This window comes from Lontra canadensis, unplaced genomic scaffold (assembly GCF_010015895.1).
Source record: "Lontra canadensis isolate GAN:19392208 unplaced genomic scaffold, GSC_riverotter_1.0 scaffold73, whole genome shotgun sequence".
Classification (NCBI taxonomy): Eukaryota; Metazoa; Chordata; class Mammalia; order Carnivora; family Mustelidae; genus Lontra; species Lontra canadensis.
In genome coordinates, this window is record NW_022631067.1 from 9980953 (window position 1) to 10006122 (window position 25170).

Consider the following 25170-nt stretch of genomic DNA (forward strand, 5'->3'; position numbering starts at 1 on the left):
GAGGATGTGGGGGGAGGGTGTCAGAGAGCAGCGTGTGCAAAGCATCATGAGCAGCGCTAGTTTTCTTCTTCAGTGTCGTCCACTTACCAAAGAAAATAAGATGATCATAAACTTGATTTTTGTCAGTTTGAATGGTGGCGAACCACTGGGATATCGTTCCAAAAGGGATTTTCTTTTCATACACTTTGCAAAGTCAGGAGCAGAGAAGGGATGAGGAAGGTCTTACCCAACTGCCTTCCCTCCCAGAACTCTCAGTAGCTTCTTCACAAGCCTTGGACCCAGGGTAGCTCACAGATGGGGGAAGCTCTTCCTTCAGTAATCAGCATTGCTCTGGGAGTTGTTTGGTTACATTTTCACAAATCTCTCATATCTTTTCATCAACAAACACTGCTCTTAGAGCTGCATGGTGGGTTTCCACTTCTTTCCCTTTCTTTGTGTGCCAAAATAGGAAAACTGATGGAAGCTCTTCAAGATTGGAACATACTTTTTTTTTTTTTACTTACTTACTTACTTACTTCCAAATAGCATCTTCCTTGTAGTTTTAATAAAGGAGGACCGGGACAGATATTGAAAGGCTAATTCAGTGTTCCTCTCAAATTTAACCTTACATTGACAATGCTCATATTTAACCTGTAAATGCTCAGTTGGTAAAAGTATTAAGCTTTAATAGTTGTTCATAATGGATTTCTGTAAACACATTTCTTTTTTGGTTCAAATAAGTAGAAGAAAATAAGGGACATAAATTACTTGTTTTATGTGAAAATTGTTTTTCATATGCAGTCCACAAAAGCAAAATGTTGGACATTTTAGTACATAGGAATCGTTAATGAAAAGAATGATTTCTGTTTTCCGTTGGCATTTTATTTTTTTGTTCATGCTGCTCATCTCTGAATTTTTCCTTAAAAACCATCTTCTTGTGTGAGTTTCTCAGTTTGCCATATCCTTAGCCACCATAGTCCCTCAGGAAGAAAAATAAATGGACTTCATTCAAACTAAGGATAATAGGAGAAAATATGCTCTCATGAAAGTCCTAGTCTCGAGCAAGAGAAAAGAAAAGTAGGATGATAAAGAAAAAAAAGAGTTTAAGATTTGGAACCTGATGGTGTGGGTTCAGTTTCTCATTCTAGCACTTTCTACCCCAGGCAAATTCATTAACTAGTGACCTTCACTTTGCTTTTCTGTAAAAGGATGTGATGGATAATACCTGTTCTTATACACACCTACCCATCTACCTGCCTCATTAGAGGTTCCCTTAGCATTGAAATATATAAAAGAACCTTGAAACCAAATATGATTTACAAATACTAGTTGTTATGGCAACAACTTATCAATGTACAAAACATGATTCTATGAAGTTATGTTTCCTATACAGTACTTAGCATAATAGGCATTCACTAAATGAGAATACACTTTCCTTCTTCCTCAGCTTTTCTTTCAAGGCTGCTTCTGTCCCATTTGTCCCCAGTTACCACTAGGATTTTTCTCCTCTTCTTGCACGCTTTGGTTCATTGATGCTTAATTATTCTTCCTTTATGTACAGGCTTAGAGAGGAATCTGGTCCCCAGCCAACGTCAGTAACCCCCTTCTTAGTTTGGACATCTGATTACATGCATATTCTTGTTTTAAATTTCTGTGTGATTAGAACATACATGGGTAGATATTAGTTTTATATCCTGTAATAACTTGTTTATAGCCGTGGAATCTATTGGGGTGCAAATATTTATAGTTTTGTGAATAACAACGTGTATCGTATTTGTTTTACAAACAACTTTAATTCAGCACTCTACTTTTTATTGATGTGTTTTTTCACAAAATAACATTAAGCAATTATTTACAATTTTGTAAAGTAATAGTACTTAAAATTTATTTAGTACTCACCATGTGTCAAGGCTTCAGAGAAATAAAATTATTTAGTCTTCACTACCCTGTGAGATATTATTTACCCATTTTACAGATAGGGGAAAACAAACCATAGAAAGGGGATCAGGAGGCAGGATGTCATCACAGACATGCAGGGCCTCTTTCCAGATTGCCTGGGTTAATTCTACTTCCCCTATTATTATCTGTGCATTCGTAGATAAATTAGTTATTCTTAATGTGCTTTAGTTTTCTCATCTATAAAGTGGGGAAATAATAACATATCCCTCATAATGTTATGAGAATTGAACACTGTCTTTCCCCCAAATGGCATTTTAGGTTCCTCTGAACTGTTTCAAAAGTCTGTCTGATTTATTTTGCTTTTCTTTCTTTCCATCATTAGCAGTAGCATTTCCAATGATATAGTTCTTCCAGACAAAGTGCTATTTGGTGATTTGCTGCCTTACGTTTCAGCATTCAGTGAACACCATGGAATCCGAGACAAGCTCCATCATATTAATTTTTAGAGCCTAAGGAACTTTAGTGTCCCTCTGAGAAAGTGACTTCAAATGAAACCCAGTTTTCAAATTTATTTCATTTTGGCTAAAACTATAACAAGCACTTTCAGCATACTCAAAGTGTTAAGTCCCAAGTGGCAAGCTTATACTGTACACATTATTTTTTATTATAGCTTTACTTGGTTTGAATGTTCGTTTCCTTTTCCAAGCTCTTAGATGCATTGAACGGCTAAAGATAGAACATAAAGTTCTTTTATTGCTCATGAAATTGCCCTGGCTTGAAGTCAGAAACAACTTTATCAAAATTCTAAGAATAAGCTCAATCAAATGTTGCATGTGATTTCAGTCCCTTTAAAAGAGTCTTTGTCATTGAGAAAATGAGCCTGGATAAATATTGATTGTTTTTCTGAACCACGTTGCCCCATTTCCAGAGCCCGCGGTAACTCAGTCTGCTCTCGTGTGTCCTGACAGGCACCAGCATATTCACAGTCTACGAGGCTGCGTCCCAGGAAGGCTGGGTGTTCCTCATGTACAGAGCCATTGACAGCTTCCCGCGATGGCGGTCCTACTTCTACTTCATCACACTCATCTTCTTCCTGGCCTGGCTTGTGAAGGTACCACCGAAACTCGTCCTAATAAAATCTGTGTTTTGCAGCCGTTTCTGCAGATCTCTTGTTTGTTTTCTATTACCCTCCACTTCCTCATCCCCAGTCTTTAGTAAACGTGGTTTGGGATCTTTCTTTCAGAATGTTTTCATCGCTGTCATCATCGAAACATTTGCAGAGATCAGGGTACAGTTTCAACAGATGTGGGGATCGAGGAGCAGTACGACGTCAACAGCCACCACCCAGGTACTGTTTTGGGGGGCTGATGTCCTTTCCCACTAGAACATGGACATATCCAGTCTCACCCTCAGTGGGCCTTGAGGGAACTTAGGAAAGCCCCTGAGAAAGACCTTCTAGGTCACACCCATGGAGGGAGCTATTCAAAAATGCTGGGGCAAGGGCAAAAGCCCAGACCAACCAGATCAGCTTTTCTGGGTGACAGGGTGGATTTGATATAAAACCAAGATTGTCACCACATTTACTATATACTTTCAATTTGATTTGGCCATTTTAAGTCTTCAGAAGGCTTGCAGATAAAAATGGAAACTGTAGAATTTCCCATTTTTATAAGTATTTATTCATGTAGTTGAAAACCAATATAATGGCCTGTACATATAGGATTAGAATTATTTGGGGAATGGAAAGTTTATTTCATTCAGAACGAACCAGTCCCAACATGGCAAATTATGAAGAAGATCCCATAATGCCTACTTGTGATTTTTGAGGTATCACTACATATTCAGTAGGACGCTCCTATGCTCCCAAGAAACTGGGAGTGCCCTAGAATTTAATTATAGGTAACAGGGCAGTTATTACATAGAAGGACAGTCCAGATCCAATGTCTTTGTTTTTAATTTTGGTTTGGTTTTGTGTGCATTTTGAGGGGAGGGTTCTGTTTTTGTGTTTAGAAAGAAGAAGGGAAGGTTTATATATCTTAGTGTAGTTTGAATCTTTATAAAAGAGAGAGGAAAAAATTCCTGAATCAAGAATGGAATGATTTTAATGCTTGTGACTATTATTTTAATATTCGTGTTTAAGAGAAATTTAATATAACTTTGTAAATAGTTTAATACGACTTTTAAATAGTGGTCTGTGGACAAAGGTATTTGTGAAAGATCCAAGGTAAAAATTTTACTTTGAAAACCTTCAAATTGAACTTTTATTAACTATATGCTAAAAATGCTATTAACCTTGCTGATATTTGAAAAAGCTCTACGCAGCATCTTTATGGTGCTGTGAAAGTGTTTAAATCGTCTGGTCAACTCATAATGAATGAAATAGTATTAATATTATTCAATTTTGGCAAGCAACTATTCAAACTTTCATGAAAGATTTTTTAAAGTTATGTAAGTTATGCCACAAATGACATTTGTAAAAAAAAAAAAAAAAAACACATCTAGTTTTTATTTCTTCTGTCATCCCCTCTAGTGAAGTGTGAGAAATAATAAAGTTCCAGGTCCATTCTGGCATGTCCTTTAAGCCAGGTGACAACCTCTGGAAGGTGTGTTTTCTGCTTATACAGATTGAGAACCGAATGGAGCATAGATCTATGAACTCGGCACAGAATTTACATTCCGTGTTCCTGAGAGATGACCTAAAATATGCTTAAAACCACATCATGCTTATTAAGTAACTCTTATTTATAAAGCCACAGCTGGAAAAGTAGTGTTTGGACGCTCCACCAAATCAGCCCGCAGTTCTAACAGAAAGTGAAATGTGAAGGGGACATTCAGCAAACGTGCAAAATGGTTTTGATGCAAAATTATACTTAATCAGGAGGAATAAGTAGGTAATTCAGAGGTAATGCGTCTAGGTATTCAGCAGAGGTAATCACACCGAGAATCGTGAAACACCTTCATTAAGAAAAATGCTGTGGCTGAGGACCCGGTTGCTAGGCAACCGGAGCTCCAGCCGCAGCCTCGGTGGGCCCGCTCTCCGGCTGCCTGGCAACAGGCCCCGCCCAGCGCCTCGCCAGCCACTAGGCGAGTGGCCCAGGGGCTTTTGTGTCTGAGGAAAGGAGGGGGAGCATCATTTCCTGAGATGCTGTTTTACATCTGTGACATCTGACAGACCGCTGCGCGCTAGAGCCTCTCCTTGAATAGTTTAAAACACCAAGGCAGTAGTTTCTAATTGTAGTAAAACAGGTAGGCCTCGAGGAAATAAAACAAAGATGGTGATTGTATTGCAGAACACACAGCTTTTCAGAAACGGCGACGCTTCTCGCCAGTCTTCAGCATGTGGAGCGGTTGCAGCTGTGCTGCGTTAAGTCAGCCTCACAGAAGAGCCAAGGGGGTCCCCAGGCTTCGTGGACTTGTTGGTGTCTTGGGGTCCATTGACTTTTCCAAGAGGGCTGTGTGTTTGGAGAGAAAATTACACATATTAACAGGATAAAGGGACGGGCTTCTGATGTCTCAGGCAGTTTAAGAGGAATTGGCTCTCATAGGGACTGTTCGGAGGCAGAAGAGAACCAGTGCCGAGAACTGGGCATTTTTTGATATTATAATGTTTTTTAATAACAAAGCAACCTGCCTTCGGCCCACAGCATCGAAACACATTGCAGAAAAAAAATTAATGCCAAAGGACCGGTGGGAACTGTAATACAACATTTAACAGGAAAACAAAGAGAAAATGAAGTGGAAAATTTCAGAGTAGTAATCATTAGTTTGCCTGAGCTCTGATGGGGACGGTGGCTTTCGTACCTGCATAATTATCAGCCATGGGTCATTGTTGCACATGCTCAGTTAGCTGTTGGTTTCAAGGCCAAGAGACTCATTCTTCTGTGATTCATCAGTCCCCAGTAGGACTACCCGTGCCACACGTGCGCAGGGATATCGCCCCCGAGCTGGATGTTGGGAGGCCCAGACCTTTATTCTCACTCCTCACATGCTTCCCTGCAGACATCTGTCACCCGTCATGTGGCCTTCCCATCTACACTCATCCATGGTGGGATGAGCTAATTTCACCTTGCCTGGAGAAGGACTAAAAGAACTGTTCGACTTTAGGGCCACAAAGTCTATGTTTCTGTTGTGTGTGCTGATAAGAGACTTAAGGCAGGTTCTGGAAATCAGTATGTATTGAACTGTATATTAATAATACTAATTATGGTCCACTAAGGTCAGATTGAGGGATATAGAGAGGACAATTGGCTGCTCGGGACCTGAACCCCAAGGATTCCTGGCTTTGAATATCCTGTTGTCCACCTCACATTACCGTTACACTAACCAATCTAAATGTTGGCTTATAATTCAGGGGACTGAGGAGAAATTGGGCATCAAACATGTCTGCATTGCCTTCACTTCGTTTTATACAAAGAAGTGACCTTGAGAGAACACTTTTCCTAACAATTAAATTGATTCATTTGATTTTGGGTCAACTGGAAAAAAATAATTTAACAGAGAAAATGAGTCTGCTACTGATCAAAGCAAATATATACCCCAGGGATCCTTTGTGCCATGATAAGAGAGTAGAAGATGCATGTACAGAAGATTTTTAGCTAGTGACTGACAGGATTGCTTTTGTCTTTGCTCCTTAAAAGGAGACACCCAGAATTCTGACAGGAACTTTAAAAGATTTGCATTTCAACCTATGTATGAATTCTCAGAATGAGCCTATTCATGGAGAGGTGCTGGATCCTACCACTAAGAGCACCTTTCAAAATTCAACCTAAAGGGAAACAGAATCCTGTACCTAGCACCTGAGAAAAACAATTTTTAATTGGTGTCTTGGGTCAAAGAATCTTTGAGCAAATATGCACCTCCATTTTGTCATTTAAAAATATTTAGTTGGTATGTATGGACAGGCGGTGGCTACACTTGCAGTAAGCACAGCATAATGTAAAAATAAATCAGGATAATGCTTCATGGAATAATTAAATTGGGCGTATGTGTAGCAGTATTTTGTAGCATGTCCTATAGTAGGTGCTCTCTGTATATGTTGGGGAGTGTGAAATAAGTGGCACACTTGGCAAAGAGCCCCCAGTGCAGTCTTTGAAAAGTATTGATTCTAGGACACATGAATATCTGATACACCATTTTTCTGAATGGATCTTTGTAGGTTGGCATTGTTGGGAATTTTCAGGTTAACCATTAAAAAAATGTTTTCTAATAAAAAAACATATTAAGGTCTATGAATTTTGGCAGTTTTCCCTCATCATCTCACTTATTTCATAGAGGGCAAGTTTTCTTTCTGCAAATGATCTACTCCCTCTACTCCCAGGAATCTTAGGCATGGGATCTTTGCATTATCTCATATTTCCATCAATAATTATCCTTTTGAACACAGACTTATGTCAGGGCTTGAATAAGTATGGCAAAGAAAATATTTACTTATGTGTGTGAAACTGTGGTCTTGGACAGGAATAAACCTAGCTTATAGTTAGTGCCTTGGAAAAATAAATATCCTTAATTCCACCTTATCTCACTACCAACCACACCCCTCCCCCTCCACACACAAAAGGAATTGGAAAGAAAATATACTAGAGGGAAAATATGTATAAGTGGGAACTGTCTTCCAGCTGGGTGTAATATTGATAGACGACTAATTTTGGAGGGAATAGAGTATGCAGTAAGATGGGCATCCAACAATCTAGCTATCCAGTTCAATGACTATCAGATTTTGGTGTCCTGTATCATTCTGAATTTCGTCACTTATGTATTTTAAGACACAAGAAACTACTTTTGTTTTCATAAATAAGTACATAAAATTTTTGCTGAGCAGATTAATTTGGCCCTGTTAAAATAATTTCACAGCGTCTACTAAGTGATATGTCAGTCTTTCACCATTAAAATAACCAGTCTCCTTCCCTGTGCCACATGCACACTTCTGCTATTTCTCCCGAGAATATTTTTCTGTTGGCTCAGTGAGGAATGTCCACTAAATAGAGATAAAAATTTACCACTCCCAATCAAAAACACACCAGACATAAAGCTTTGGAATTCTAATTTGTATTTTCCCCCTAGGTCTAATATGTAATAATCAATCACCAATATCATGGGGATAAAATATCTCCTTTCAAGTCTCATTGAGAAGACTATTTGGGCAATTATATGCAAAGCACGTGTGAAGCAGAAAGGACCTGATGCATGGGAAATACTCAATAAATGCAGTTTAGCGATGGCCATTGTTCTTGTTATGATTATTATTCACTTAAGTTTTCAGTGTTCCAATGAACATAATTGGAGTGACTCATGTTCTAAATATAAATCCATAAAAAGACAAATCTTTGATAACATGAAAACTGTAGAAGCTGGAGACATAAAGTAGGAGTTCGCAATGTTCCATATTAAGTGCCTCTGACTCATCTCCCTCTTTGTCTTGAAGATGTTTCATGAAGACGCTGCTGGTGGCTGGCAACTGGTAGCTGTGGATGTCAACAAGCCCCAGGGACGTGCCCCAGCCTGCCTCCAGGTGCCGTACATACCGTTTTTAAAATTCACCCAGCAAAAAGGTCTGTGACTTCTATTTTGTACAAGGAGTCCAAGTCCACTGCTCTCCAAACTGTAGGTCTGCCTGAGTTCATGGTCCTGGAGTGAGGGACAGTAGTTGACTCCATTCTGCATTCCCAGGACTTACCTTTTATATATATATATATATATATATTTTTTTTTTTTGATACGCAGCAGGGATTTGGTCAATTTCAAGTGAATGAAGGCACACAAATAATAATAGCGTGCCAACAGTATCTAATCAGAGAAGAATTTTGTTGTCATATTGGATGTTATGAAAGTATTCTTCTACAAAGGCCTGAATTATTTAAGGGAGGGCAGGCACAATCGCAATTCACTTGAATACCTTACCTGGTATTCAAGGTATATATTACCTTGAATATATTACCTGGGAAGGAGTACCTTTAAGAGGTAGTCTGTTCGGCATGTGCAAGCTATCTGAGCAATGTGACATAATAGAGCTGCTTCCTTAACAGGTGTACCTGCGGCCAACACACTCTCGCATTGCACATGGGTCCCAAGGTCCCGGGAAGTGATCAGGGGATATACCATCGGGTTTCAGGCCTGTGGACTCTTTGGGCTGCCCTGGGCTCTACTTAAAGCCCAATAAACTCCTTCTTTGCTTTGGTGGACTGCCTGGCACCTTCTCTTGCTTTGTTCTCCTACCCTGCCCCCAAATATCAATAATACTTATTCAAAACCATGTCACGTTTCCAAAAGCAGCATCCCTACCACCCCCACAGCATTTTCACTCTGTCCATTTCCCTACTCTTTAAGGGTGAAAGGTCAAGCCACGCCATTGTAGGGACTGAGAACTGACTCTTCCTCCTGGAGAATTTTATTTTCTTCACTCTGGTTTTCAGTTACAAATTCTCTTCTCACAAGGGGCTGATTTTATAGTTCTTTGTGCCCCTCCCCCAAATTTGGAAAGGCTTTGTTACATGCTTCAGGGTAGGAACACACCTTTTTTCTTTCTCTGGGGTCATTCTCTAGGTGGGGGCTCATTGTGCATTTCAAGGATTAATGCATGAGAAGCAAAATATTGTACTCTGAACCATTACTGGGGGCTACATTTAGACAGCCTTTTAATCATGAAGTGGTGAGTTTCCATCAGTTTAAAGAAAGGAGAGGGAAGAGGAAGAGTTTACAATGAATGTTGATGATATCTAATATTATCGTGTGGCTCTCTGCCTGTTGCATACTGAATGGTGACAGTGCTAATAGTCAACTTCTACAACTCCCTCTAGCATTGTCATTGCTACTGACAGTAATAACAATGACAGCAATTGTAGCTTCTTGCCTAAATGCACCTTCACTTACTCAGTAATCCATCAGCTGATATATGTCGACGCTAAGAGAGTCCTGAACAAGAAAAGCACAGCCCCTCCCCTCGGGGGACTTACTGAAGGGTACTTCGGGGTGGGTGGAGAAAAAACCAGCATCAAACTAGCAATCACAAGAGTAATGAGGATTTTAAAGAAGCAATGCGGGATGCTGTGGGAATATACATGTTGGAGTCCTCCTTTGGAGTCAGGGAAGGCCCTCACTTGATACAGCCCAGTGATGGAGAAAGACCAGTATGCTCCCTCCACCTTCGTAGAGGAGGAAGTGGAGATCCAGAGGGCCTGGGTGACCTCCTAAAGTTGCACCTCAGCCAGATGGAGAAGCCGGGACCTACACCTGGGTCTTCTGGTTCCTAGTTCCATGCTTTATCCAGTGGAAAAAACATGCTGAGGAAACAAGTTTGTAATAGAAATAATCAGGCCAGCTATGAATACCAAATCAGAGTCTGACGGAGTCAGACCCTTTAATTGCTTAAAAGGTATTAAGGGTGGCTGGGTGGCTCAGTCGGTTAAGGGTCTGCCTTCAGCTCAGGTCATGATCCTGGGGTCCTGGGATTGAGCCCCACATGGAGCTCCCGGCTCAGTGGGGAGTCTGTTTCTCTCTCTCCCTTTGACCCTACCCCTGTTTATGCTCTCACTCTCTCTCAAATGAATAAATAAAATATATCTTTAATAAGCGTATTAATGCTTGTGAATAGATGCCTCAAGGTTGCCATCTGGAATTAGAAAGCAAGTTAGCCTCTTGATCACAGAGATTTGCAATGGCAAGTGATTAAATGGCCAGGAGAGTGTAATGAGGGGACAGAACTATACAGGGGTATAGGAAAATGAAGGTCGGTGGAGAGGTGGGTAGATGTTAGGCTAGAATTATATCAATGTGGCATCCAAGAGATCTGCATATTAGACATGTTGGTGAATACGGTGGCATGCTTGATAACTTTTATGACTGATGATACATATGGTTTGAAATGGTGAAGAAAGGTGAAGAAAGGCTAGCATTTCAGTACAAAGGAAGTTCCGTTCAACTCAGCTTTACGTGTTTGGTCCTAAATCAAGCTTTCCAGAAGAGTCGATGTGAACGAGTCCAGATGCAAAGTGGGATGGCCAAGGGATCGATCTGTTTGTAGTGAGCATGATCTGTGAATAGAGTTCATTTCCATATCTAAGTGAAAAATTGATTAATCACTCATAAATTAATTAAAAGCAAAAGAAAAGAAGTGAGGAAAAAATATTTAAAATAAAATGGCCATGAAATACTTGTTGGCTTTTGCTAATGATTAATGCTGTCTAACGCTAAGTAACAAGGAAATTTTCATCTGAATCCTTCACTCACTCCTGTCTAGAACTATAATGACCTCTCACCCTCAAAGACGAATAGTAGAATATATCACTTTTTTTTATTTTTAAAATGGGCAAAATGTGACATTACATTGTCCTAAAACATACAAGTAAACTAAAGAAATAACATTAAAAAATAAGTATTTGCTTAAATTCCTTCCAACTTATCCTCCCTCACCCCCTTCCAGAGGAGGCCTGGAGCTTAACAGTAAAAGCCAGTTTCTCTAAGACCCATTACTCCTGCATTTACTCTGTATGTCTCTTATAAAACAGCAGTTCTGCTTCCTGAAGGCACTGTCATTTTTCTGTGTTTCTTCTTTCTAGAACACTCTCCTGTCCCACTCAGTTCAGCTCAAGAGTCTGACTTCCTTAAGGAAGTCTTCCTCACCCTCAAAGAACAGATCACCTCCACACCATCCCAAGCTTTTCTTTTGTGTTCATCGTAATTTTCATCAAATAAATTAAAGGGGTATAATTCATACCCCTTTATAATATAAAGGGGTATATAATAATTTCTCCAACCAGAGGAAACTCGATGGCAGTATGGACCACAGCATTTGTGGTCACTGTCAGAACTATTCCTGACACATGGAAGAGACTCAGTTGGTGTTTACCGAACAGGAGAAAAAGCAAGTGAAAGAAGGACGTAGACCCTTCTTGGCTTGCGCAAGAACTCATTTGTCTTCTCATTTAGTAGAAGCTCTGTTCTCTTGGTGTAGGTAACCAGAAATTGAGTGGATGATGGCACTGACACTATTTCTATACAAGCATTTATTTCTAAGTCTAAAACAAGCAGTACCTTGAGATTTGTTTGTAGAAAGTTCCCATCAAAGTTGGATGACGTTGGATGCTTTTGTCAGACTGTCTCTCCTCTAACATGTTGGCAGAGGCTCGATGGGACCTAACCATGACTTCTGTTATTTCCCACGGCTTTCTGAATTCTTTTTAACTTCTTCAGCATGAGAAATAAATAGGTCAGAATTTAGAAATGTAGACTTAGTAGTAACATAGTTGAAAAGAGTGAAAACCAATTCCTATCTCAACCAAAAAAGTTGAATTTATTGGAATGAAGCATATGAACAGCTGTAACTATATTGACTTAGTAATTTGGCCATCACAGAAAAATGAGGTAGGAATAAATATTTGCAAGTTGGTAATGTGGTCATCCAGAGTCCCCATCTGAGTATTAAAGGATCTGTTGATTTTGTCTTGAGAGTGGAACTTTGTTTTAAAATTTGACCCCATCGGGGTGCCTGGGTGGCTCAGCGGGTTAAAGCCTCTGTCTTTGGCTCAGGTCAGGATCCCGGGGTCCTGGGATTGAGCCCTACATTGGGCTCTCTCCTCGGCAGGAAGCCTGCTTCCCTTCCTCTCTCTCTGCCTGCCTCTCTGTCTACTTGTGATTTCTGTCTGTCAAATAAATAAATAAAATCTTAAAAAATAAAATAAAATAAAACAAAATAAAATTTGACCCCAAGTTTAAAACAGAATATTTTACCCAAAAACCTATATATCCTACCGCTCCGATAAAATAGGTAACCCATGAACTAAGTTACCATAATATAACTTTCGTTCACAAAGATGGTATAGTAGTAAGTCGTGCATGAGTTTCAATTATTCAGAGATAGTCTTTCCATACTTTTTATGTTTTCAAAATTTCAAAATTTTAAACCCACCGACTCAACATAAATGGAGACTGGCTTGAATGCCTTTCTAAGTGAAGGACATTTAAAAGTCATCTCTGCCCTTGTTTCAGGTGACTTTGCTTTGGATTTGCTTACTCTCTTCATTGGTATTCTTTCTTATATTTTTACTTTCTATTCTGTTTTCTGTATCCTAGTCTCTTTTATTGGTGTGAACATCTGCATGTCTTTCCTGCCAACCACAAGTAATTAAGTATTTTAATAAAATAAGATAGATTGATGTGGCTTAATCTTCCCTACTACAGTTAAACTAAATATATGGTGGGACTGATGCTTCTGTGATTCTGAGTGTTTGATGTATAATTGTTTCTCTCTCTGTATGTGTGCATGTATCTAAAATATATATATTATATATTGTATATGTATTCCTGCAATGTAAAAATATATATGCATGTATATATGTATATGTGTATATTTTTTTAACTTGCAGCAATAAAACTATTGAGATTTTATATATTCCCTTGGGCAGTGATAGGATCTGAGCAATGAGATTCAGTTTTTTTTTTATTGTTTCCTGCTTTTTCCTGTTTTATTGTTTCCTGTTTCTTTCCACACACATATTTTCCTCATTCCCAATGTTGCAATCATGGTGGTATCTCTGCTTCCTCTTTGCATATATTGATTTTGGAGCTTTCAAATGAGTTAGGAAACTCAGAGATCTTCTTACTCTTCTACAGAATAATACGCTCTGTAGAGCAAAAAATAGGCACCTTTGGTCTGTAACTAGAAACTCTACAAATTCTTCTCTGTGTTCTGAGACACAGATTTTAAGTGTAATCACAGCTATATAATTATAACTATATCAGGAGTCATACACAGTCATGCAGGGGAAGGATTCAATTTGGCACCCCTAGCATGGTCTTTTCTGTTTTCATAATAAATGAAAGTGCATATGCCCTTAAATGTAGTTGCAAAACCACAAGTTCAGAGCAAGACCTGCTAGGCTATGAGTGGTGAGCTCTGTGGTAACACTTGAAATTTTTAGTTGGTTAACTTCATTAACTTAATTTTGCTAGGACATTTTTCATGTTTAGCCAGTTATTAATGAAATTCATACCACATCTACTAAGGAACTTAGCCGCAGGAGATCTATGCCATTCCTTATAAATTCATTCCTAACTTAAGGACAAATAAGTGAACCTTCTAGAGCCCCTGAAACACCCCTTCTCTCCACCTCTGTCCTGCCTAGAATGTCTTTCTGCCTCTTTCTCTACTTCCCTGAGCACTGCTGGTAAGTTCATCATCTGGGGTCCCCCCCTTCCTGGCATTCGTCCTTATTATGGGAACAAGATAGCTGCAAGTGACAAGGAAGAGTCTGGGAATAGGGATGAGCCAAGCCCTAGACCTGGTTTCCTTTTCTTTTTATGCTATAGCTGCCTCCAGCATATGACTCCTGACTCCCTCACCTCTCACCCCTGCCTCCGCAGCCTCAGACATCCTTACTGCACTCTGTGAGATAACACCCAGCACAGCATTGTTCCAGAGGGAGAATAAATCACCATACTGTAGCCTCTTAGAGGGTAGGCTCTGGAGACAGACATATTTCAGCTCTGCTATTAATTAGTGAGAAGACCTTGGGCATATTGCTGTGAAATAGGGATAGCGCCTCCTTCCTCAGCTGTGAGGATTAAGAATTTACATCCCACTCAAGAATTGTTTGGTTGCAAGGAACAGATCTTATGCTCACAGGGAGCATTTGCATGTAGTCTGACCTGCCAGAAGGCTATGCTTTCTTTGTGTTTTTCTCACTCTCTGTGGGAAGACACATAATTTTTCATCTTTGTTTCTGTCCGTGCATCTGCCTCTGTTTTTCTCCTTGAAGGCTGGCTCTATTCTGTTTCCTTCACAGTGCCCAAATGTGGCTGTTTGCCACTGAGTTTGGCGACCTGTCATTCAAGAGCACTAAAGAGACTCACCAAGGAACATCCAAAGATGGGTGTGAGGCTGGGAGACTATAGTTTCATAGCAGGCCACACAAATGGGAGCTGGGCTAGGGGCAGCTGGTCATGGGAATGGAATGGAAGAAGCAAGTCCACTTGAGTGAAGTATTCCCTTCAGTTACAGTAGGAACCCAAAGTAATTTTCCCTTCTTAATCCCTTCTGAAGACCATGCCTTGTCTCTGTCTACAGGAGCCACTGCTCAACACCCTGGGGAGCTTCATAGAGCAGGTGGAGAAGGGACATAACTTTTTGTCCTTATGAGTAGTGGGACTTGACCTTGGGAGTTACTACTCAGGGGCTGGTTCCCTATTAAACTTTGAAGTCTTGCAGGGCTTGAGAACTCTTTTAAGGGCCAAGTAGACCATTATGGTCTGACCTGAAGTTCAAAGCACCCCTGTGTGGGGACAGTTTCTTTGAAGAAACACCACCTACTTTCCTCGTATTTATAAGTGAATAACTTGTAATTAGAGCCACTTCCCAATATAATATTCAGTCCCTTTCTTGCGTTAAAAAGATTATGAAACAATGTGGAGACACAGATGGGAAGAATACCTCTGTAGCCACTGTTGGAAATGATCACAGCTCACACCAACGGGCCACTCCCTGCGTGTCAGCGGTGGGTTCGAGGTGCTCCCTGATGTCATGCTCACAACAGGGCCACTGACGCAGGGGCTCTCATGACCTCTGTGGAACAAATGAGGCACAGAGAGCTGAAGTAATTTGGTGCAGGTCACGTAGCTGGTGACTAACTGGGGACTGTCCCATGCAGGCCACCTCATATTTTTAACCACTTCATTTCCACACAGTGTATTGTCCTCCTCCAACAGACCCTAGTTTGTTTGTCATCCATTCATTTATCCACCTAATGATGGACACCAAGGCTGGTTTTTATTGTTTTGCTCTTTTTTTTAAAGTATTATTTATTTATCTATTTTAGAGAGACAGAGAGAGAGGGCACAAGCAGGGGGGAGGAGCAGGGAGTAGAGAGGGGGAGTAGAAAAGGGAGCAGCAGAGGCAGAGGGAGAAGCAGGTTCCCCACTGAGCAGGGAGCCTGACATGGGGCTCGATCCCAGGACCCTGGGATCATGACCTGAGCTGAAGGCCAACGCTTAACCAATTGAGCCACCCAGGCTCCCCTCCCCTATTGTTTCTATTACCCACATTCTAGGCCACCTCCTGTCTCTGCCTTTTTGTACACATGGGTGAGAAGGTTTTGAGTGTCTGTAGTTAAGAGAGCACTTTCTGGAGGAGAGAAACAGCCTTAGGCTCTCTGAGATATTGCCCCACGGCTCCCCAGAATCTCGTGCACTTTTTACTCCTAGCAGCAACCTGTAAAAATTCTCAGCATTTCGCATCCTTGCCCACAATGATGTTATCAGACTTTTACCCCCGATGGTGTGAAGAGACAACATTCAATTTAGATCTGCCTGATTACAGTCTGTGAAAGTCACGAATTTTCTGTATAGATTCTTAAGCCACTTATATTTTTTTGTAGATTGCTCATTCATTCTGTAGATTCTGTTGATTTTTTCCAAACGACTTTCAGAAATTCTGTGCAATTCTAAGGGGCCTATCCCTTCTGTCTAACTGAGAAGACACTAAGGTAGTAGAGAGCTACACCTGAAATTTCAGTGCTTGGTATCGGGATGCACACTTTACTCCTCGCCCCTCTTCAGGCAGTACTGCAGCTCTGTTAGGTAGCGTTACCAGCACCACGTAGAAAGTGTCTTTGGTGTGTCCTTCATTGTGCATCTCAGAAAAGGCAAAAGTTATAGTTAACTCTTTTCACATCAGCCACTTACTTAGCTGTTTATACTCCTTTTTAGCCTAAGCAACAGCTGCATGAAGAGGTTGCTCTAATGCATGATAAAAAGTTCTGTTAAACGGGAACCTTGGTCCCCAGTAGCTGCTGTGACAAGCCATTTCTCTCCTGCCTCTCAGGTAGGAGTTTTCATCCCTTGACAGTCTGACAGATGTGGCTGCACCGTTGAGCCATCTTCCCAAACACACACAGTGATCTATTACTGTGAAGAAAGTCACTGACAAGAAAATGAAAGTGTGCACGAGACTCGACATGCTCGAGCTCCGTGTCTCTCTGTGGCTTCGTGCGCCTCTGTCTGTAAAGAACAGAGATAATAGGCTCTTACCATAAGTGGGTCAAATGGTGGCAAAAGTATTACTCTAGTGTTTTTAATGCTTTCTGAGAACATTTCCACGGAAGGCAAAGATTGGGGGAGGTGGACTGTGTGATGTGTGTATTTCAAGTGATGAAGCGACATCCGAGGCAATTCGCAGACGTCTATCTTATTAATGAACCTTCCCAGGAACCGGCAGACAATCTCAGGAATTGATTGAACCCAGGAGAATTTCGCTTCCATCCTCTGCTGTGCTTACAGACCGAAGTGACAAGATGGTGTGACCCATCTGGGACTGGCCCGGGAGAACCAGGGACAATCTGCTAAATCTCCCAGAGCCTCAGTTTGCTGACTTGAAAAATGGGGATAAGGACATCTCTCAGGGATTTGTAAGGATTAGAAACAATGCACATAAAATGTCTAATGCAGTGTGTGGGATACAGTGGTCACAAGGTTGTGGAAATGGCTGTCATTACTGTGAGCACATGCTTCCCCCACTGCCTCCTGCCTCACAGTACTGTGTCCGTCCAGGAAGCCTGTGCTCGTGCACACCTGTAGTCCGACCTCCCCGCCTGCTCCAGCCCTGTTTCTGCATCTCAGGACTGTCCCAAAGAGTCCAACAGACATACGCCCACTTGTTCTCCTGAGCCCATTGCCCCTCTCATCTTGAGAAACCAAACACACCTCTCCCTGACCCATTCCCACATAGAAACCGGACATTTCCTGCCCCACCGTCCTCCCCAAATCTGACTGGTCAGCAATTCTGTCATTAATTCAGTCTTTTCTGTTTCTTTGAATCATCCCCCCACCCCTACCCCTGTCTAATACCCCTATCTTCCAAATCAGGTCAAACGAAACTTCCTCAGTACAGTGAGTGATCTCTGACACCCCAACTCAGTTTGTTAACTTTCTTCTCTACTTCCAGTTCCTTCCATCATAGCTTTCACACAATAAGCATCTGGCAAATATTTGGGGGATTATATGTGAGTGTACGCATACACGCGCTTTCGTGTACAGAACTACACCACCTCACAGCAGACACAAATTCTCACCCTCCCATTACACAGGTGCCGGTGACACCTGTCCCAGACCCTGGTGTGTGCTCACACACTCTGGTCTTCAGTCTCTAACAGCAGAACATAAAATGACTGGCTCGGAGGAAGAGTTACGGGGGGAAGAAAAGGAACAAAAAGTATTCTATAAGAACCTGGATTGGGAATTAAAACCAGAAAGATAAAATAGTTAGAACCAAAACAGCACAAACAAAAGGTATAAGAAGATAATTGACAGAGACCTATTATAGTCTCGAAACCAGTTATGGTTAAATTAACTAAAGTGAGGTGCTGATTGTGTAACTTTTCAATTTTAAACATTTTGTATTTTATATATATGTGTATATATATATATTTTAAATATATATTCTACATATTTATATATACAAATAGAATATATATACACTTCAGATAATAATTATATTTAGAATAGAGACCAGACATGATAAAATTAATTCTATATTTATTTATTTATCTATCTTCTATTGATTAAATGGTCTTGCGTCTTTGATTTTGGGGCCTCACTGGAAGAAAAAAGTATTCAGAACATCTTAAAATAATTTGTGTTTCAGATTATCCCAAACTAACTTCCTATATTGTTGTATGTTTTCATCTTCCAGTTTGAATAAGTCCCATGACTCTTCGATATTTATATTAATCAGGAGACATTTGCCAACCTATGCCAGGCATTCATAATACAGTCTTTGGAGACAAATTTCCATCAAATATTTGTTACATTAACACCTTAGGAAAAAATGAAGGATACCTTGTTCTTCTTCTGAGTCTTGATTTCTGGGGTTAAATATGCAGCCAGTCTTCAGCCAAGGTTTTAGACTGCTCTGTATTTATCTCAGTGTTCAGCACAATCAGTGCCATTAAAGGGGTTGGAGGAGCCGTGTGACGCCCTCCACGCCCTACGGCTGATGACCGATTTGGACAGAGTTAAAAAAAAAGTGTCATTTCATAGTCAATATTGTTGTTGCCTATTTTTTCAATCCCTCAAACTTGTTTTTCTCACTTGTCTCAGTAATTTAAGTATCTCAAAATGAATCTCCCACTTCAAGATACAATAGAGTCAAAAATTCTTGTTTAACTCTGCATTCATCAAATGTAACAACCGACGTCCTTCATTGTGTCAGATCTAAAATTTGTTGAAAATGACTGCTATTTAATCTCATTTTCAAATTTATGATTTCCCTCTTGAATTTAAAACAAGTGTTATGTTCACTTGTCCACCATTTAATACTAAAAATAAAAATAAACATATACAAGTATATTTGAAGTGATTCTACATAGACATTTTAATTAGCTATGGGAATGTCCATTGAAGTGCCCATAGACCTTAAAATCATCATAGTTTATGGGTCCCCTGTCTAGCAGCCTTGTTGGAGACCTTCCTAACTTCTCACTGAAGTATGCATGAAAACAAAGAGAAACTCACAACAATACTGATGACTAAGACGAAGAAAGCACCTTTTGTCAAAATCTGGTGGGATTAACTGGAAACACTATGGGCTGTGGAAAGCTAGTGAGAAGGCAGAAAACGTTAGCACTTGCAGTCTGGCATTTCACTTATGATTGACTTAAGTCCGAATCAGACGACCTGAGGAAGGGACAGTCACTGAGGGAGTCTTATTGCTGGAATGCATGCAGTGGCCTCATCGACCAGTCATTACTCTGGGTCCTGTTGTGCCCATGGCTGAATGGTGCAGCTCCTTGGAATACACATATAGAAGGCTATAGAACTTGAGGGGTACCCGGGTGGCTCAGTTGGTTAAGTGTCTTACTCGTGATTTTGGCTGAGGTCGTGATCTCAGCATTGTGAGATCAAGGCCCACACTGGGCTATGTGTTGGGCATGGAGCCTGTTTAAGATTCTCTCTCTCCCTCTCCCTCTGCACCCCCCATCTCTCTCTCTCTCTCTCTCTTAGAAAAAAAAAATTACTTGAACTTAAATGTCCTAATTTGTTTTAATTAATTCCCATTAACACATCTAAAAAATAGGATCAAGAGTGAGAGGGTCTGTGTGAGTGCCCTTGACATTATGTCATGATGGGTCTCTAAGTATCAGAATGGGGTGATACTTGTGTCATCCAACCTAGAGTAACAAGGAGGTGCCAGAGAGCTGAGGCAGCTGGCCCTGGGCCAGTGGTATGCTCACAGATGGTTAAGATGTTTAATAACCATCTTGAAGTGGGAGAGTCCTGACTGGTAGCATTTGCTAATTTCCATGGTGTTCCTACTATGGCCAATTTCAAGTTAACAACATGACATTGAGCGTGAAGTTGGGGAAAGATGTACACAATTGCAGCTCCAGCATACCACATGTGGGGCTGTGTTCCCCAACCACCTTCAATCAGAGATGGCATATATATATATATATATATATATATATATATATATATATACACACACACACACACACACACCCATATACGTATTCTATATATATAGAATATATGTATGTATAGGATACATATATATATGGGTGTGTGTGTGTGTATTTATCTATATACATATATATGTATATATATATATTTATTTTTATATATAGTAAAATTTTTTATAGTCTCATCTGAAGCACCTAATTTCCAAAGTCACTACGGAGGGGAAGAGAGAAATAGCTTGGAGAAGGCACGCCCTTTCTTCATTGTCCCTTTCAAAATGACACATCACTTCCATTCCATTCTAGTGATGAGAACCACTCTTCCTGCCTCATTTCGAGGTTAACAGGCTAAGTATTGTCATTAAGCTCTGTGCCTGGGGTGAGGAAACAGACTTGGGGGGTTTATTGTCAAGCCACCCCTAAAACTTAACAGCTTGTAAAACAGACACTCATTTTTACTCACAAGTTTGTGGCTCAGCTGATCTCAGCGGGGCACGTCTTGTATCTATAGTCAGCCAGCTTCCCCAGCTAGCTTATCAGCTAGCATCTCTGCTTCTGGGGCATGGCTGATGTGCAGGGTACAGGAGATGACGGGATCCATGGGCACCATGTGGCAAGCCTGCCTGGAATGTCGGTGTAATGGTCTCAGGAGTTGCAAGAATAAGTCTCAACCCCCAACTATTTTCTATTTTCTGAGTCTCTGTTCACATCAGCTCTGCTATTGTCTTGCTACCAAAACAAGTCACATGGCTAAGTCCACAGTCAGAGTAGGGGGCGCTGCTGAGGCCCTGGAGACAGGGAGGTACATTCCACTTCCGGCTCTGTCACATGAGCTAGAAGAAGTATGAGTCACTGACTTGTTAGCATTATAGTTGGTCCTTCTTAGCGGCATTTCTTTTCCACTGAGCAAGCACTTGCTTTTCATTAAAATCGAATTTGTCCTACACAGTGGAGTTGGCATTTGAAAAATATTTATAACAGTAATACTTGCCTGGCAATTTATGATTTAACTTCTAACCTTACTATTACAGAGTAGAGTGAAAGATAGGCAGGCTCATGCTGACCAAGAGATGAAAGTGTGTTACTAACCTCCTCTTCCTTCTTTCTACAATTTGACTTCCATGTTTGGGAAGTCCCCCCAGCTTGCCATCGAGGAAAGAGAACAACCCAGTCAGGGCTTGACTGACTCACAGATATCAAAGACTTTCAGTACCTTTGAGGGAAGTCATTTGTGGATTTCCATCTATCCTCTGGCTCTCCAGGGGCAGACATATGGGAAAGGCAGAGTTTCTAAGGACATCTATTGGTTCTGTTTTTAAATCTTGTTATAAAGGTATTTGCTTTTTTTAACAATTCTCTATATCAGACAGCATTATTTTATATATCAATTATAGAAGTGACATACCCAAATGTCTTCTAAATACAGGAAGAGAAAAATGCCCCACTTGCCCATGAGAGATGTATTTTAGGTTTTATGTACATAATGTACATTTTACAATGTACATAATGTACATTTTACAATGTACATAATGTACATTTTACAATGTACATAATGTACATTTTACATTATGCTCTTGTTCTTATGCTCATGGCTCTGTATGTAAGATGGTTTCTGAGAATATCATCATATAATTGCATTGTTCTCCAAATATGTTTCTTTTGAGGTCTAATTAAAACAGTTTGTAGTACATGGCTGATACAATGTACAATGCATGCAATTTGTTTACCAAGGTAGGATATTTTATTCTTTCAAGCAGCAATTTAAAGAAAGATTTGATTTCTGAGCTGCTGTACTATTCATTATCCTAATTTATCCTCATTGTGGCCTCCGAGGCCACAGTTTTGATGAATGTTTGCTTGCGGAGTCTTCAGAATCTTTAAGGCACTGTTTTATAGGCAAAATTACTGAACAAATTAATAGACAAAGCTCCTATGAAGCACTCAAGCTAAAATTGGGATAGCATGAGACTTCCCTAAAAGTTTATACACTTTCACGGTCCTTCTCAAGATTGGTTATCTCTTTGGTTTGATTTTTTGCATTGTACCTTCTTACATTCCCCACAAGCAACCTATTCTATCTCTACCTTTAAATGCTTAGAGTGTTTTCAAATACAGTAATAATAATAGTGAGTGTCCTTAGTGCAAGATGCTGGCTATGGGCTAGACTCTATGCCAAATAGTCTCATTTATATTCACGTTACCACCTAGAGATGTAGGTGATCTCACATTCATTTCTCTTGTACGAACACCAAGTCACAAGAGGTTAAGTTCAAGATTTGAACTCAGCTCAGCCTGTCTTCAAAACTGACACTTTTTTCCCCACCCTGGAGATGGTACCCCCTTCTGTAAGAAACGGGTCATCTTCACCTTTCAAATACAAGGTTCTTAAGCTTGTTCCCTCTATTTAATCACAAACACTTAGCAAAAGAGATGCTGTTCTTTCTTCTTTAATACACAGAGCAGCATCAGAGGCATTTTGACTGCCTGTGGGAAGGCAAGAGGGCACCGACTTTGGACTCAAAATATCTGAGGCTAGTTTCTAACTCTAGGGGTTTACAAGTCTACTTATGCTTACCCTGCACTTTCTTCAGTTGTCAAAGAGGATCACAAAACAGCTATCACACGGGGCTGTTGATTAAATGAGATTTTCACATCAGCATGCAACATGCTTGGGGAAACTTGCCACAAACCAAGCACTCAAATGGTGGTCCTGTTTTGATAATACATCTTGGTGTCAATTTGAATTGAGTGAGGATCCCCGTCCATATTTGGTAAAGACTTCACAGTCTCTTGGGAACATTCCTTTCATGGTCGTACTCGGAACTAACATAAAGAAAAGCGACCTTTTCTCATTCTTCTGCTTGAAGTGGGACTCAGTGTCATGCTACAAACCCATTGTCTCGTTACACGTTCTGAAACAAAGTAAGGTATAAACCTTGGTTGCTATAATGGGTTTACATTTGGGGTAATGAAATTTACAGAGACCCCTGCTGGCATATCACCTTGGGTGAAACCCTTTGGGGAGGTAGAATTTCCTAGCGCGGACGCTCTGTACAGTCAGGTTTCAGAGGAGATGATTGAACTGGTGTATGTCAAAATTACGAACAGTATTTGTATCAGATTCCTATTCTGCTGTAACACATTACCGCAAACTGACAGACTTACAACAACATATTATTTATAGTTCTGTAGGTCAGAACTCCAAAATGAGTTTCAGCTAATTAAAATGAAGGTTTCGGGAAGACTGCATTAGTTCTGGAGGTCTAGGGAAGAAACAGTTTTCTTGCCTTTTCCAGATTCTAGACATGACCTGACTTCATGAAAGAGTCTATGATGGGGTCTTCATAAAACTCACCCAAATGATTGAAAAGCCAATGCATATTTTGGTCTTTGGGAACCTGGTGTAGGTGGGTTTTAATCTTGGAGTTGGAGAGTGGGGGAAGGTAGGCATTCTTTTTGTGATGGCATAGCCTAACATATTATCATAATATCCAGCAAGTACTGCTCTATTCTATTCAGTGACTACAGACTTTCAGAGTCATGAAATTCTGAATTTGTGAAAAAATTTGTAGGTCACCTAGTTTAAACTGCTACTCAAGAAGTGTCCCCTACAACAGAACCTCTCACACTTTAATACGCACATTAATTATCGGTGACCTTGTTAAAAATACAGATTCTGATTCAGTAGGTCTGGGATAGGGCCTGAGAACCTGAATTTCTCTCTTTTTTTTTTTTTATTAACATACAATGTATTATTTGTTCCAGGGGTACAGGCCTGTGATTCATCAGTCTTACACAATACACAGTGCTCACTGCAACACATACCCACCCCAGAGTCCATCACCCAGCCATCCCATCTCTCCCACCCCCCCTCCACTCCAGCAACCCTCAGTTCATTTCCTGAGATGAAGAATCTCTTACAGTTTGCATTTCTAATATGCTCCCAGGAAACTCCTGGTCCAAGGACCACACATTGGCTAGTAAGCTTCCCAAGCATTCCTGACAGATACTGCTGCCTTGGGGATGGTTCTGTTACAGTCTTTTCTTTGTATTTTGGTAATTCCAACTGTCACATGCAATTGTTTTTTTCTTGTATCAAAGCCAAACTAAAAATATATGTAAAATTTGTCTGATTAAACCAAAATAACATTGCAATTGAAGGGAACCTTAAAAAGTTGAATGTGTATGCAGGATCCAAACAGTTTTATGTTATATAGAGAAATATATACATACATGTATAAATATATACACACACACATGCATATGTGTGTTTATAGGTGTGTGTGTGTGTATATATATATATATATATCATATCCATGTTAAATGATTCTGAAAAATCTCAAATTATATATTTTGTGGAACTGACTCAACTTTAACATTTCCCTTTACATTAATTTTTATGAGAAAATAAAAAATCAAAGGGTGTAAATTTGAACTGTGCTATAGATCCAAGCATGAGTCTAAATGTAATGTTTCTAGCCTTCTGCTTAATTAAGGAAGCCAACAGCCAGCCAACATCGGTTGGATTGAATTGAGCTAACGTGGACCATGTCACTAGCTCTCACTTCAAAGCCAGAGTTACTGGCTCTAATGTTCAGATTTAGCTACTGCACACCTTAATTCTTATTTAATATTTGAAAGTTATTACTTTGGAGAAAGTCGGCTAAGCAGTGGTGATTATAGTGTATCAAAATCCATTGTAGGTGATTATTTTAATGACTCTGTACCAACAGGGACACATAGACATTCAGACAAAAAACAACCTAATTATAATGACAGCACCAAAGTGAAGCTGTGACAGTTACAAAACCAATTTAAAAGTTTTTTTGACAGCCATGGCTAAAAGCTTTGT

The 25170-nt window shown here is 40.1% G+C and overlaps 1 protein-coding gene across 4 annotated transcripts in view; it reads left to right on the forward strand.

Annotated features, from left to right (window-relative positions):
* Nucleotides 1-25170, forward strand: part of NALCN (sodium leak channel, non-selective) — a 303765-nt gene that overhangs the window by 103713 nt on the left and 174882 nt on the right. For all 4 annotated transcript variants that reach the window (XM_032881092.1, XM_032881089.1, XM_032881090.1 and 1 more), the window contains 3 exons: nucleotides 2847-2989; nucleotides 3122-3226; nucleotides 8300-8386. In XM_032881092.1, the coding sequence (XP_032736983.1) occupies nucleotides 2847-2989; nucleotides 3122-3226; nucleotides 8300-8386 (335 nt within the window). The remainder of the gene's footprint in view (nucleotides 1-2846; nucleotides 2990-3121; nucleotides 3227-8299; nucleotides 8387-25170) is intronic.